The sequence below is a fragment of the Ovis aries genome, chromosome 15 (assembly GCF_016772045.2).
Source record: "Ovis aries strain OAR_USU_Benz2616 breed Rambouillet chromosome 15, ARS-UI_Ramb_v3.0, whole genome shotgun sequence".
Classification (NCBI taxonomy): Eukaryota; Metazoa; Chordata; class Mammalia; order Artiodactyla; family Bovidae; genus Ovis; species Ovis aries.
The window spans coordinates 51,884,839-51,901,016 of NC_056068.1; the positions used below are offsets into that span (position 1 = coordinate 51,884,839).

The 16,178-nt window shown below is 35.8% G+C and overlaps 1 protein-coding gene across 2 annotated transcripts in view; it reads right to left on the bottom strand.

The window, feature by feature from the left end:
- The window catches only part of RAB6A (RAB6A, member RAS oncogene family), an 83,473-nt gene that overhangs the window by 6,999 nt on the left and 60,296 nt on the right, over positions 1-16,178 (bottom strand). For both annotated transcript variants that reach the window (XM_042232748.1, XM_060400007.1), the window contains exon 7: positions 11,781-11,874. In XM_042232748.1, coding sequence (XP_042088682.1) covers positions 11,781-11,874 — 94 coding nt within the window. The remainder of the gene's footprint in view (positions 1-11,780; positions 11,875-16,178) is intronic.

Here is a 16,178-nt window from a genome sequence, read left to right on the forward strand (position 1 = left end):
TGGGTCTTTGGTTTTGTTTTTCCCCCAGTAACTCTGAATAATCTTTTTGCTTTTACTCTTATCCCTCTACAGTCTACTTTTACAGAGTAGCCAGTGACACCTTTTAAATCCTAAACCACAGCATGTCAAATCTCTGATTAAAAGCTTCCTATATTACTCAGATTATTCAGCCAGCCAGGCTCCTCCGTCCATGGAGATTCACCAGGCGAGAATACTGAAATAGGTTGCCATTTCCTTCTCCAGGGGATCTTCCACACCCAGGGATGGAACCCATGTCCCTGCACTGGCAGGCGGATTTTTTTTACCGCTGAGCCACCGGGAATCCCATATTGCTCAGAATAAAAGTTTAAATCCTTGTTACAGCCTGCATGGACATGGACCTCTGTCCCCAAGTACTATCCCTCTGTAAGTTTATTTCCTATCACTTGCCTCCTCCTTCACTTCATTCTAACTGAAGCAGTCTTACTAATCCTTAAACATGCCAAGTATCTTTGAACTTCTCATTGCACTTGATGCTTAGAATGTTCTTCCCCAAATACATAAACAACATACTTCCTCAATTCCTTTAGATATCTGTTCAAATATCCTTATCAGAAAAGCTCTTCTTGATTATCTTCCATAAAATATCAATATCCTAGCACTTTAACTACTACTCTTTATTTCCCTGACCTTACTTTTTCTTTTTTCCACGGCACTTACAGCCTCATGAAGTACTGTATTCTCATTTATTGCCTAACTTTTCATACTAGAATGCAAACTTCATAATGGTATGGAATTATGATATTTTGCTAACTATTTTATCTCCAGGGCCTATAACACAACAGAACTAGGCATGTAGGAGGGGATCCTGATGAGTGAATTAATAAGAACATGGTCAATATAATAATTTCTCATTTAACCAGTTCATATCCACTTGTATATGGATTCCTGACCATTCAGTGATATTAAAGTCCTACCGTGTTAGGGATATAAAGCACAAACGGATAAATTAGGGGTAAGGTTAAATACGAAAGAAGCAGAGTGGTATAGGGTTAAGAGCACAGATTTTGGAATTAAATAGATCTGGGTTCAAATTTTAGCTTCAGCTCTAATCTTAAGCAAGTCACGTACCCTCTAAAACTTTGGTTTCCTCACAGTGAGATGGATATACCTATCTACTTCAAGGGATACTGTGAAAATAAGTGAGATTAACACTTGGTATATTAAGTGGTTCTAACATATAGTAGCTGGGTAATTTGGAGAAAACTGTATAATTTCTGTGTCTCAGATCTTCTAAAATCAGGACAACAATAGCAGCAGACTTAGAGGACTGTTACATGGATTCATTCTTGTATTCAACAAAAATCTAAGCCTTTATATACTGTATGTAAAGTACTTGGTAAGAAGACAACAAAGAAGTGTTTTAAACTTAATATTTATGATTTATGACAAGTATTTATACAATGTGTACTAGGCAGTCTTGTACTATATGTTAATTTCTCTTCTTTCTTGGAGTATCATCTGTCTTTTATGTATCTAAATCAAATATACTCTTTTTAGGGGCTGAGCCATACAGCACGTGGGATCTTAGTTCCCTGACCAGGGACTGAATCCATGTATCCTGCATTGGAAGTGTGGAGTCTTAATCACTGGACCATCAGGAAGTCCTCAAATATACTTCTCAAGGATTTAACTTTTTTCCATGGCATTAAAATAATTATTTATTTATTTGGCTGCACCAAGTCTTAGTTGTGGCACACGGGATCTAGCCCCCAGACAGGGATCAAACTTGGGACCCCTGTGTCGGGAGCACGGAGTCTTAGCTACTGGACCACCAAGGAAGTCCCTTTCACGGCATTTATAAACAAAGTCTTCCTTGATCATCCTATTTGAATATGATCTTATTCATTTCTGCAACAAATATATATCCTTGTGTCACTATTCATTTTACATCTCAATAATTATGTGAATCTTACTATCATGTAGCATTTGCATCTTTTATCACATACTACCTACCTTTCACTACACAGATTTCATAAGAATGTGATTCTTTTCCTCAGCTATAAATGTTTTGAAGTCGAGAACCGTATTTTATATCACTTTATATTCTCCAAAGAACCTACAGTGGTAATACACACTGTAGGCACTTGATACTTGTGGAATAAGGTATGTGATAAATTACAAGATTAAGATCTGCTATGAGTCAAGAACTATGGTTGACATGGGATATGGTGGTGTGGAAGAGACACCATCCCTACCAATGTTTAAAGTAAGTATGTCTTCTCAGCACATATAAAACAATTTTTTTCATATACACATGCAACTCCACGATGAACAGTACACAAGTTTTCACCGAGTTGTTAGTGCTGATGCCCATCAGTTATCATTAATTTCCCAAAAAGTCCTCCTCTCTTTCAAACAAATCTTTTTCTTCTGGGATCTAATTAAAATTAAAAGCTTCTGCACAACAAAGGAAAATATAAGCAAGGTGAAAAGACAGCCTTCTGAATGGGAGAAAATAATAGCAAATGAAGCAACTGACAAACAACTAATCTCAAAAATATACAAGCAACTTATGCAGCTCAACTCCAGAAAAATAAACGACCCAATCAAAAAATGGGCCAAAGAACTAAATAGACATTTCTCCAAAGAAGACGTATGAATGGCTAACAAACACATGAAAAGATGCTCAACATCACTCATTATTAGAGAAATGCAAATCAAAACCACAATGAGGTTATCACTTCACACCAGTCAGAATGGCTGCGATCCAAAAATCTGCAAGCAATAAATGCTGGAGAGGGTGTGGAGAAAAGGGAACCCTCCTACACTGTTGGTGGGAATGCAAACTAGTACAGCCACTATGGAGAACAGTGTGGCGATTCCTTAAAAAATTGCAAATAGAACTACCTTATGACCCAGCAATCCCACTGCTGGGCATACACACCGAGGAAACCAGAACTGAAAGAGACACATGTACCCCAATGTTCATCGCAGCACTGTTTATAATAGCCAGAACATGGAAACAACCTAGATGTCCATCAGCAGATGAACGGATAAGAAAGCTGTGGTACATATACACAATGGAGTATTACTCAGCCGTTAAAAAGAATTCATTTGAATCAGTTCTGATGAGATGGATGAAACTGGAGCCAATTATACAAAGTGAAGTAAGCCAGAAAGAAAAACACCAATACAGTATACTAACACATATATATGGAATTTAGGAAGATGGCAATGACGACCCTGTATGCAAGACAGGAAAAAAGACACAGATGTGTATAACGGACTTTTGGACTCAGAAGGAGAGGGAGAGGGTGGGATGATTTGGGAGAATGGGAATTCTAACATGTATACTATCATGTAAGAATTGAATCGCCAGTCCATGTCTGACGTAGGGTGCAGCATGCTTGGGGCTGGTGCATGGGGATGACCCAGAGAGATGTTGTGGGGAGGGAGGTGGGAGGGGGGGGTCATGTTTGGGAACGCATGTAAGAATTAAAGATTTTAAAATTTAAATAAATAAATAAATAACTTTAAAAAAAAAAACAAATCTTTTTCTTCTGATAAGTATTGATGATTTTAGAAGCGAAAGATCAAGGAGTGTTTCAGTTCTATTTTATTTTCCAGTAATGCAAAATTATACAATATAGCAAGAAGGGTAACACCCACACAGTGAATACTTTACTAAAATAATGTATTAATGATCAGATGAAAAATGAGGTAGAACCTTAAATATTACCGTATCATTACCATTTCCTTCAGCAATTTAAATATGAGACCACTTTCACAAAGAAAACAATATTACTGTGTGTGTGTTTTTTTTTTAAGAACAAATTTAGAAAAATAAAGGGTAAATTTTTCTTAGGCTGTGTTTCCATGAGGATTTTAGAGTTAAGTGCTTAAACCAGACTAAAGAGTAAAAGGTTTTAAGCAAAGATCATTTTTAAATAAGAAGAATAAGTAGCAATAATGAGTAGGAATAAATTTATTTTATTTTAAGCCAAAGTTCTCAGGCACTAAGACCCAATTACTTGAACCATGGTTAGACATTAAATGATGCATTAGTGAACTCTCTTCTAGAATTGTTTAAAAAGGAAAACAAGCAATAGAGAAAGCCCATTTTAAGCTTTTATTATATGTATTATAAGCCAGTACATGAGGGAGTGGGGAGGAGGAATCCAATTAGCAGAAAAAACTAAAAAGACATCTGTGTATATGTAAAGTACAACTAGATGGTACCTTTAGTACTGATAAACATGTCTTATATACAGAATGACTTCTGTTTACCTTCAGTGAAAAGGCATGATTTTGTCAAATAAAATGAGTACAATGCACAATCATCAAAAGGAACTCTGTTTTGCAAACACATGGCTGAACAAACACACACAATGGTCACTGAATAGCTCACAAGAGTGTGATTCCCAATGTGTTCCAGGGTAGTGACTGGACTGTAAATTTACCTGGTAAATTTTTGAATACAAGCACCATTTCTAAATTGTACTGACCTACAACAAAAATTCGGAAGAAATTTGACATTATTTCTTCAAAATCACTTCTTTTGATATGTTACTCACTGACCAAATAATTTACTTCAAAGATCTACTTACATTGATCTTAGATAAGCAACAACATACAGAATCCAGGAGTAAACTAACCTTCAATATTAAATAAGACTAAGTATGTACATGCTAAATAGTCTCAGCTATTTCATTTATCAGATATTTTAATTTTTACCCCAGTTCAAGATAGACTCCACTTTTGGTAACGCACAGCAGCTTGTATAGGACTAACACTCTTGCAGATAGCAATTATTAACTCTGAACAACTATTTGAAGACTTTCAAGAGTAACAAGAGGAGATACAAACTAGGAATAATTCAATCCTGGGAAAAACAGAACTCACACTCAATGGATGAGAGTCATGCTTATCAACAGGTTTTCCCAAGAGTCAATCCTAGCTTGTACAATAAAGGGTGGTTAGAACTCAAGCAAAAACTAGAGTTTTACATGTCTGAGGTGTCAACTGACTACCAGGATGGCCATACTGATGAAGGAAATAACAAAAAGGAGGGAGCCAAGAGGCCCTAAAATTTACACATAGAATTCCTACAAACCCTCAGTTAACTCCTTAATGGTACATATGTAGGAGAAGTTCTAAGGAGTCACCATGTAGGTGACTCCAAGGAACTACTTGAAAGCAAAAGCTAGAAAGAATGCTAAAAGAAATGAGCAGAGATTTCAGCTACCGCCTGCATCAGGGATACAGTTTAGAGTTTGAGTCTCACCAAAATAGGAAACCTTGCTAAATATCTCAGGCTTTCTACAGGCCCACCCGAACTGCATAATATCAAGACTATACAAATTCATGATCACCAGGCAGCAATATAACAACCTGCCATAATACAATCCCAAACTTTAGAGAAAAATAACAGAAACCAGAATCTCTATGTATATACTACGCCAAGCATACAATAAAAAAATTACTAGATACATGAAACAGAAAAGAAAAATCTACTTAGAGTCAAGAGAAAAAGTAAACAGCCATCAGAAATAGGCTCTTAGCTGACCCAAATGTTGGAATTTGTTGCTGTTTAGTCACTCAGTCATGTCCGACTCTTTTGCAACCCCCCAGACTGTAGCCTGCCAAGCTCTTCTGTCCACAGGACTTCCCAGGCAAAAACACTGGAGTGGGTTGCCATTTCTTTCTCCAGGGGATCTTTCTGACCCATGTATTGAACTTCGTCTCCTGCACTGCAGGTGGATGCTTTACTGCTGAGCCATCAGATACTTCCCATGGTGGAATTAGCAGACAAGAATTTCAAAGCAATTACTCAAATATGTTTAAGAACTTGAAGGTAACAATGGCCATAATGACTGAACAGATGGAGAATTCTGACAAAGAAATGGGAATTTTAAGAAATAAAAAAAATTTAGGACTGAATTACAATATCTGAAATAATAAATTCACTGAATGGACTTCATCACCGTTTAGATATGGCAGAAAAAGGATCAGTGAACTTGAAGACACATCAATAATAATATATAATCTGAAAAGAGAGGAAAATAAGGTAATAAAAACAATGAACAGAGCCTTAATGACTAGCAGGCATGGGATAATATCAAGTCATTTAATAGATGTGCCACTGGAGAAAATAAGAAAATGGGACAGGAAAAATACTTTAAAACAACACATTACAAACAGAATGATATAAATTAGAGTTCCCTTCTCATTAAAAACAATGGAAGCCAGAAGACAATAGAAAGGCAACTTTGAAGTACTGGAAGTGAAAAATTTCTTCCCAAAACAAAATTTTAAAACTTTCAAAAATATTCTTCAAATGGCCTTTTGGCATATGTGAAAGCAGAGAGAATTTATCACTAGGAGACCCCTGAAACAAACAGTAAAGGAAGTTATTTAGGCTAAAGAAAAATATCAGGTGAAACTTAGATCTGTAAGAAGGAATGAAGAGCACTGGAAATGGTAAGTATATAGGTAAACAGGATTATCTTTTTTCTTCTTTTAATTACTGTTTAAAGCGAAAATTAAAATATTTATTGGGCTTCCCTGGTGATCTAGTAGTTAAGAATCTGCCTTGCAATGCAAGGGACACTAGTTAGATCCCTGTGCTGGAAGATCCACAAGCTGCAGAGCAACTAAGCCTGTATGCCACAACTACTGAGCCTGCGCTCTATAGCCCATGAGCCGCAACTACTGAGCCCATGCACCTAGAGCCAGTTCTTCACAAGAGAAGGCACTGCAATGAGAAGCCCATGCACCACAACTAGAGAGTAGCCCCCATGAGCTGCAATTAAAGAAAGCCCACATGCAGTAGTAAAGATCCACCACAGTCAAAAAATAAAAGTAAATCTAAAAAAAAAAAAACCACTTAATATGGAGGTTTAAAATATATGTAAATACAAAATACGTGACAACAAGAACACAAAGGACAGGGTGCATAATCTCATATGAAATGGCATAATACTAACTCTAATTTAACCCCTAGAGCAACCACTAAAAAGGTTATGAACAAAAGCTAAGGATCAAAAGAGGAATTAAAACACAACATATAAATATTTGATTAAAACAAAAATGACAGAGGGACAGGTAGAAAGCAAAGAGCAAATGGTAGAAATAAACCTAACTACAATTAAATCTAAATAAACCAAACACTCAAAAGATAGCCACACCAGAGGGGGAAAAAAAATCCAACTGTATAACATCTACAAGAGACTCACTTTACAAAGAAAAAGAGATACCAAGTAAACAATAAGTAGAGAGCTGCTGTGGCCATATTAAGATCAAATAATGGAAAGCAGTATTATCAGAGATAAAGAACAATATTTCTCATTATTTTTAAAATTAACACAGTAGGAGGATAACAACATTAACATGTATGCATCTAATAACAAAACTTCAACACACATGAACTAAAAGCTGACAGAAGGAATTCCCTGGTGCTCCAGTAGTTAGGACTCCATGCTTTCACTGCTGAAGGCCCAGGTTCAATCCCTGGTTGGGGAACTAAGCTCCCATGAATACAAATATTGTTACAGAAAAATTTAATACCCCATTCTTAGTAATTGATTGAACTACCCACCTCCCAAAATTACTAAGGCTATCTAAGATTTGAACAATGCTATCAATTGTTTTGACCTAATTGATATTATTTATAGAACACTGTACCTGACAACTGCAGAAAAGTTTTTCTTTTCCAGGGCACATGGAACATTCATCAACACAGGCCACGTGCCAGGCCGTAAAACAAGTCTCAGTGAATTATAAACAACTGAAATGTTACAGAGGATATTCTCTGATCACAGCACAATTAAATTAGAAGCCATAACAAACTCTAGAAATGCCTCAAATATTTGGAAATCAAACAACCTATTTCTGTATCTTCATTAATGTGGTCATTACATTTATCAAAATTCATCTAATTATAAACTCAAGATGTGTACATATCCCTATAAATACTTATCTTAATAAACTAATGGAAAAAGTTCAATATAAATTTAGCTAAATTAAAACAAATTCAATGTATCTTTATCTAAGTTGCAGTCAAGGTACTGAAGGAAGTAAAATTCCCCATGTAACCTAGATCTTCTAAGCTTAAGACATAGTCAAGCACAGTCATTAAATTATTAATCAAGCTCAGTATATTATTCTTTCATTCAATGAACATGTACTGAGTTCAGTCTAATGGGAGGCAGAGCTGACAAAAAACTTCAATATTAAAAGAGCTACTACAACAAATAGGAAAGGCACATCTACATTTGACTGTTTAAACTGGGCTTTTAATTACAGATAGCAAATAGGGAGGAAGGAATGTGTTAGAAAGGACAATCCCATACAATGAAAATGTGAGAACACAGTAAACTTCAGGCACTTTAAGATGTATTGTATGGGTATGTGGTGGCCAAAGATTAGAATTGTGATATATGGAGGGGCCAGATCACATATTCTGAACAGTAGAGCATAGCACACTAAGAAGTTTGCTTAAAATTCAGGATAAAATTCACAGATGTAACCTGAGCAGATCTGTATTGTAAAACAATCATTCTGGCAGCAGAATGGAGAGTAAACTAAAGTTGGGCAACATTGGAGCAGCTATCAGTTAATAAGTTATGGGAGCAAACAAGGCAATAAATAGACAAGTACCTTAATACACCAACGGAAAAAGGAGAATCAACAAGACCTGGTATCTAAATGATGGTCCTAAAGTGTGGAAACAACCAAATCAAGAGAGCTTCTGGGTTTCACTACATTCGTCCTCTTATTTTACGAAGACACATTTTGACACTTGGGACGCATGACATTTAATTCCTCATGTTTTAAATTTGGCTTCTACAAAAGATTGAGGGGTTTGAGTGTAGGAGGCCTGTCTTCTGCATCTAACAGGGATTAGGGAATTAACTAACACTTGTTCAAACAATTATCACACTGAATATATTTGGTATAAATGACAAACCATCTCTATGGCTTTCTGTGTCTTTTTACAAAGTATGGTTTGCATGAGAAATCCCTTGGTATTCTTATTAAAAATGTAGATTTTAGGATACTAACCTAGACTTACTGAATCAATATCTGTAAGTCATGCCTCAGGAACTAGTAGTTTATACAAACTTTCAGGTAACTGATGCACATTAAAATTGAGACCCATTAATCTCTATCCTAGGAAAATAAGCACTGAACTCCAACCACACAAGGTGCACTGTCCAGTCAAGAATTGGGCAATGGTTACTGGGCAGATTTGATAAAAATTTTACTTAAGAAAATTTGAATTTTTCTATACCAGCTAACCAGTATCAAAGACCATTTTTAAAAAAATACATTGGAGTGACTTGTGGTGCAACTAAAAAGATAAACACTTTCATTTTAAAAACACTGGTCATTTAAAAATTAAGTTTTTAAAAGTGATACTCTAGCTGATTAGTTTTAAGTTCCTTTATAAAACCTAACTCAAGGAACAGATAATCCATAAAAAATAATTTTTAAAAATGGACTATGATTTATTTCTTATCGAAAAGTTAAAATCAGTCAGTAATTTCCACACATGGCAGAAATGCATTCTAAATGATGAACTATATATAGTTGGGGAAGATTTTAAACCTATTATTTAAATGTGCTTATTAACATAAGATTTTAATCGTTTTTTAATTTTTCATTATTTCACGGGCATGTGAGAACCCCAGGATTTCTTTCTTCCTTAACTTAATTATATAAGCTAACAAAGCATAGGTCTTTAAATATTGAAATAAAATTCTAAACACACCGTTGGTACTCTCTATAAAATAAAACGTAATGGTTTTTATGAGTTAAGAAGCTACAAAAACATTAAAGGGCAGTTCTGTTCCAAAGTTTGAAATCAGAAATTTTAGTCACATTTACATTTAAAAAAATAACAAAATCAGGTCCTAATAGAATAGGGACTTTAGCAAAACCACACATTCAGACATATCATCTAAATAAGGAGAAATAATAAAGTAGCACATGGGTTTCAAATTCAGGATAAGATTGTTTTGTAAAAAGTCTCTCTTCACTATCAATGGGTACCAATATCTGTCTGTACAGGTCAGGCTTCTAGAAAAAATTGCATGGCAAGTGATGAAAATGTTCTAAAGCTGAATTATGGTGATGGTTGCACAATGATGTAAATTCACTGAAAATAACTGAATCCTACACTTAAAACAAGTGAATTTTGTGGTACACAAACTATACCTCAAGAAAGCTGTTACTAAACCTATGATTACTTAAGGTTGGGACTAGGGGACCACAGCAACCCCTTCATTAGAAGGGGTTGGATCTGGGGTTAACCCAGATCCAAAGATGTCTTGGAGAAGTCCATATTCTAACATATAAGCAACTATTTCACATCCTTATCAAAACATCTGTAATAGAGAAAGGTAAATGAAGCTACCCACTTCTTTGTCTTAATACAGTAACATATGATAATATTATGGCAACTTTTACTACTCAAACTGTTTAATAAATTCCTTATATACTTGCAGGCTCTGAGAATATATAATTTTGATGGGAAAGCAATTTCAATACAATGTGGTAAGTTCTATAACAGGGGTTTCACAGGGGTCAAGGATCTGTGAAAGCACACAAGAGAGTCATTTATCACTAAGTGATAATACCTGGAGGTATGGTGGAGAATGGGCTTCCCTGGTGGCTCAAATGTAAAGAATCCACCTGAAATGGGGGACCTGGGTTCGATCCCTGGGTTGGGAAGATTCCCTAGAGGAGGAGATGGCACTCACTCCAGTATTCTTGGTTGGAGAATCCCCATAGACAGAGGAGCCTGGTAAGCTACAGTCCATTGGATCACATAAGAGTCAGACACAACCAAGCAACTAAGCACAGAACAGCACCGTGGAGAATGTAAGAGAAAATACCTCTAAATGCTGACATCTAAACTGAAACTTAAAAATATGGGTAGGTATCAGTCAGGAAAGAAGAAAATGAGTATTCTAAGCGAAGAGAACACAGCATGAATGCAGATATGGAGCCATGAAACAATATAGTATGAGGAGGGAATTAGTGACAATTCAGTATTACTTACATATGTTTCAAGGTAAAGAGAATTGGGAAGAGCCAAAAATGAAAACAATAATGAGAATTTTTCATAAAGCTCTACTCACTCAGTTTCAAGGATCTAATTTTACCCCTTTACTGATAACATACAATTTAAAAATAATTTATTGGGAGGTAAAGCCTATAAATCTGGGACCAGTACTCTATATGATATGTAGACCTGAAGAATTAAGCAGGTAAGTTTTTGGTTACCCTGTCTTTAAGGTAACAACTTGATAATGTGAGGTCTCCCCATATTTTCCTGTTCTCCAAAACAGGAATAAACACTGTTATAAATACTGTTAATACCAGCAGTTATTAAGGATAAAATAATCAGAATGTATTTTTATAACAAGCCTGAAAGCAAATACTTGTTTATCATAATCTTATCATCAAACACTAAAATGAAGAAAATTCACCTTAAAACAAGGCAGTAGGGATGCAGTTAGAGTATGGCCAGTTTACAACCCAGCAATCATCTTCTAATCATAATGAAATACTCGTTCTATGAACAATCTGAAAAGTTTTACAAGTCTCTTCTTTTTCCCAAACTATGTCACATTTAGATTTTTCACTGTTCATTGTAGTATGTTGCTAATTCAGGCCTGCTACTGTCAACTAGAAGAAAATCTTACACTAGAGAATAGAAAACTCATACAATTATTTTAAAATATATTTTTTCAATTTGATAACCTTAACCCACTCATTCTCAAATAACTTACCTGCTTTACATTGTATCCTGCTTTTGCACTAGTTTCAATAAACATAACATTCAGCTCTTTGGCTTTCCTCTCTCCTTCCTCAATTGACACTTGCCTGTAGAAAAATAAAATAAACAAATTCACCTTTTTGAAAGATGATGATATGAAGATTATAAACAAGGTTCTGAACTTTTCTTAATACAGTGCTAGTTATACAGGTAAGACTAGTTTGATTATCAAACTGCAATATACTTAAAATTTGTGCACTTCTTACGTCAGAAAGACAAATACCATATGATATCACTTCTATATAGGATCTAAAATATGACATTAATGAAAGAGACTCACAAACATAAAGAACAAACCTGTGGCTGCTGAGGAAGGGAGGGATGGAGTGGAAGTTTGGGGTTAGCAGATTCAAACTATACAGAATGGATAAACAACAATAACCAGAGGTGTATAGCATAGGGAATTATATTTAATATTTTATGATAAACCATAATGGAAAAGAATATATAACCCAAACATACTTTTTGGCCAACCCAATATTTTAATATCAGATTATAAAAATTTAGTTTTGTGATTAAAATTTTTTAATGTAAAACAATTTTTAATGGCTAGACATTTATCTATTTTAACCAGTCTCAAAGTATTAAAAATGTATGTTGCTTTCAAATTTTACACTACTATGAAAAATGTTGCTATGGACATCTTTGTGCTTTGAGCATTTTGGATCATTTCTTTAGGTTGGATTTTGTGGATTTCTGTAACTGGAACAAGTGAGTCAAAGACATATGTTAAAGTTTCTTGATACACAGTATTAATGCTTCTTTTACAGGGAAGCTTCTCAAGATGTCAGCTCTTCAAGAGCAGTATTCTCTCATTTATCGTGGTCTTCCTAGTGCCCAGCAATCATATAGGTGCTTAATGAATAAGCAACTATTCTAATTAAATGGATCTAAGATGATACCACCCTTATGGCAGAAAGTGAAGAGGAACTAAAAAGCCTCTTGATGAAAGTGAAAGAGGAGAGTGAAAAGTTGGCTTAAAGCTCAACATTCAGAAAACAAAGATCATGGCATCTGGTCCCATCACTTCATGGGAAATAGATGGGGAGACAGTGGAAACAGTGTCAGACTTCATTTTTGGGGGCTCCAAAATCACCGCAGATGGTGATTGCAGCCATGATATTAAAAGACACTTACTCCTTGGGAAAGTTATGACCAACCTAGATAGCATATTGAAAAGCAGAGATATTACTTTGCCAACAAATGTCCATCTAGTCAAGGCTATGGTTTTTCCAGTGGTCATGTATGGATGTGAGAGTTGGACTGTGAAGAAAGCTGAGCGTCGAAGAATTGATGCTTTTGAACTGTGGTGTTAGAGAAGACTCTTGAGAGTCCCTTGGACTGCAAGGAGATCCAACCAGTCCATTCTAAAGGAGATCAGTCCTGGGTGTTCACTGGAAGGACTGATGCTGAAGCTGAAACTCCAATACTTTGGCCACCTCATGTGAAGAGTTGACTCATTGGAAAAGACTCTGATGCTGGCAGGGATTGGGGGCAGGAGGAGAAGGGGACGACAGAGGATGAGATGGCTGGATGACATCACCGACTCAATGGACGTGAGTCTGAGTGAACTCCAGGAGTTGGTGATGGACAGGGAGGCCTGGCGTGCTGCAATTTATGGGGTGGCAAAGAATAGGACACGACTAAGCGACTGAATTGAACTTAAACTATCAGCTGATAAATCTTGCTTCTTACAAAACAGAAAACCGAAGCAATGTAAGAGAATTTCTACAAGCTCACACCACATCTATCCTATAATCTACTTGTGTGTGTGCCTCATATTCTACCTCTAGACCCACGACTGTGGAAGAATTGTCCTTATTCCTCAAACTTATACCAATGTACTAGATTCCACTCTCTTCTTGTCTACAAGAAGATATTATTCTACAATTTCTCCACCTTCTAGAGCAGAATCATCCTTTATATATAATACTTCAACTGCTAATGCTTTATCCTATCTGCTTGTTAAATCCACTCATTCTCTACGTATTAATCTATAAATTTTTAAAAATATATATTTTTAACCATTTGAAAGTAAGCTGACAGACAATCAGCAGCAGAACTTTAAACACTTCAGTTCAGTTCAGTTCAGTCGCTTAGTCATGTCCAACTCTTTGCGACCCCATTCAGCAGTATGGATTTCTGAAAAACGATTTCAGATGCCCTAAAACTTACTCGTTGGACCTTTTCTCTATCTACAATCACTGCCTTGGAGATCCTATGCAGTCTCATGGCTTTAAATATCATCTATATGCTGATGACTCAACTTATATATCTAGCTTGGATTGCTGCTCTGAACTGCATGCTCATAGCCAACTGCCTACCTGACCTCTAATTATTAGGATAGCTAATAGCCTTTCTACACTTAAAATGACCAAAAGCTGAAGTCATGATATTCCCTCCCAAACTGTTTCTTTATGCAGTCTCTTCTGTCTCAGTTAATGACGATTTTTCAGGCCAAAAATCTAGGGGTCATTCTTGATGACTCCTTCCCCAACATCATATATTCCATCCATCAGTATATATTCTATCTATCACATCAGTATATCCTGTCAGTTCTATCTTCAAAATATCTAAATTTGACCACTGATCACCACACAAGTTACCACTATCCTGGTCCAAGTCATCATTACTTCCTGCTTGGAATAAAGTCTAGTTTATCCTCCTCTCTTCTCCCCTTATGCATTTTCAACAGAGCAAACAGCGACCTATGAGAAGCTACTCCTCTGCTTAAACCCTCCAATCTCATCCAGAAAGTTTTTACTTTGTGCCTCATGATCTGGCCTTCATTATCTTTCATTTTATTTTAATTTCATTTCATTTCCATATTGCTCTTTCCATCATTCTCTTTATCAGTTATATAGGCTTCCTTGCTGTCTCTCAAATAAGTGTATTCCCAACTCAGTAATTTTGTATTTTCTGGGTCATCTGCCTGGGACCTTTTCTTCCTCAACATACTTGTATAGTTAACTCCCTCACTTCCTTAGCTTCTTTACTCAAAGGTCACCAGTCATCTTCTCAGGGAGGTTTTCCACTGCTATCCCACCTAATATTACAAACTTGCCCTTAACATTTCACATTCCTTTTCCCTGCTTTATTTTCAACCTTAGCATATATCACTATAAAACATGCTATTTTTTCTTTATTTACTTATTGCCTGGTTTATTCACTGGAATAAAATCTCCTTGAAGATTTCAGTTCACTGAAATATATATAGCATCCTCTGAAATATACATGATACTCAACAAACATCTTCTGAATCAATGATTATTAGTCCATAGACCCTACATGTGAAGGATTCCAGGTAGAAATTCTACCTAGTTGTAGAACTATAAGTCACCTCAATAAAATGGTTGAAAGTCAGCTATACCAAGGTTCACAACAGTGGTTTGGATTTGTCAGAAGTCCCAGAACCTGGGACTTCCTAGGGTGCACGAGTGGTAAAGAACCTGCCTGCTAATGCAGGAGACACAAGAGACACAGGTTTGATCCCTGGGTCAGGAAGATCCCCTGCAGGAAGCCATGGCAACCCACTCCAGTATTCTTGCCTGGAGAATCCCCATGGACAGAGGAGCCTGGCAGGTTACAGTCCATTGGGTCCCACAGAGTCAGACATGACTGAAACGACTTAGCATGCACATACCTAGAAAGATTAATTAAAACATAGATTCAAGGGACCTACTCTGGATTAACTGAATCTGAAAGAAGGCTCAAAAACATCAAAAAATCTAAAGTTGATCACAATCCTCTATAGCCAGAATCTTAAAAGAGGGTCTAATATACCATGTTTAACAAGTGATTCTCAGGTTTGAAACATCTGCAAAGCACTGGGCTACAGAGGACAAAAAGAATACTGAGCATCTAGGTGCTAAGACACTGTAACAGATATATTCCAGTCTTTCCTCCAAGTTTTCATGAAAAAACTAACTGTCAAAGAAAGTGGAAAAGGTCATTTAACTTTAAATTGCTGTTATTAAAACTTTTTTTTTCTGTTTACAACAGTAATTTTTAAAAGACCAATACAATAAACTCCTATATAATCCCACTCTCTTCCCAAAAAATGCTAGTTAAGTTTCATTTATTCTTACACAGATTTGTTCTAGGCCAAAGAACCATCTTATTTATTTACTTGTTTTAAAGACAAAGGATTCAGGTATATGCATTGATCAAGGGTTTTTCTTAAGCTTCTGTGTAAGCCAGCAATAAATTCCTCACTTTTTTTTTTTTTTACTGACTGGAAGAATTTCATTTATATTATTAAAATACTACTACTACTACCAGTCATTTAGACTGATTTTAATTCTTTAATATTACAAATAATGGTGCAATAATAACTCCTCTATGTTCATCT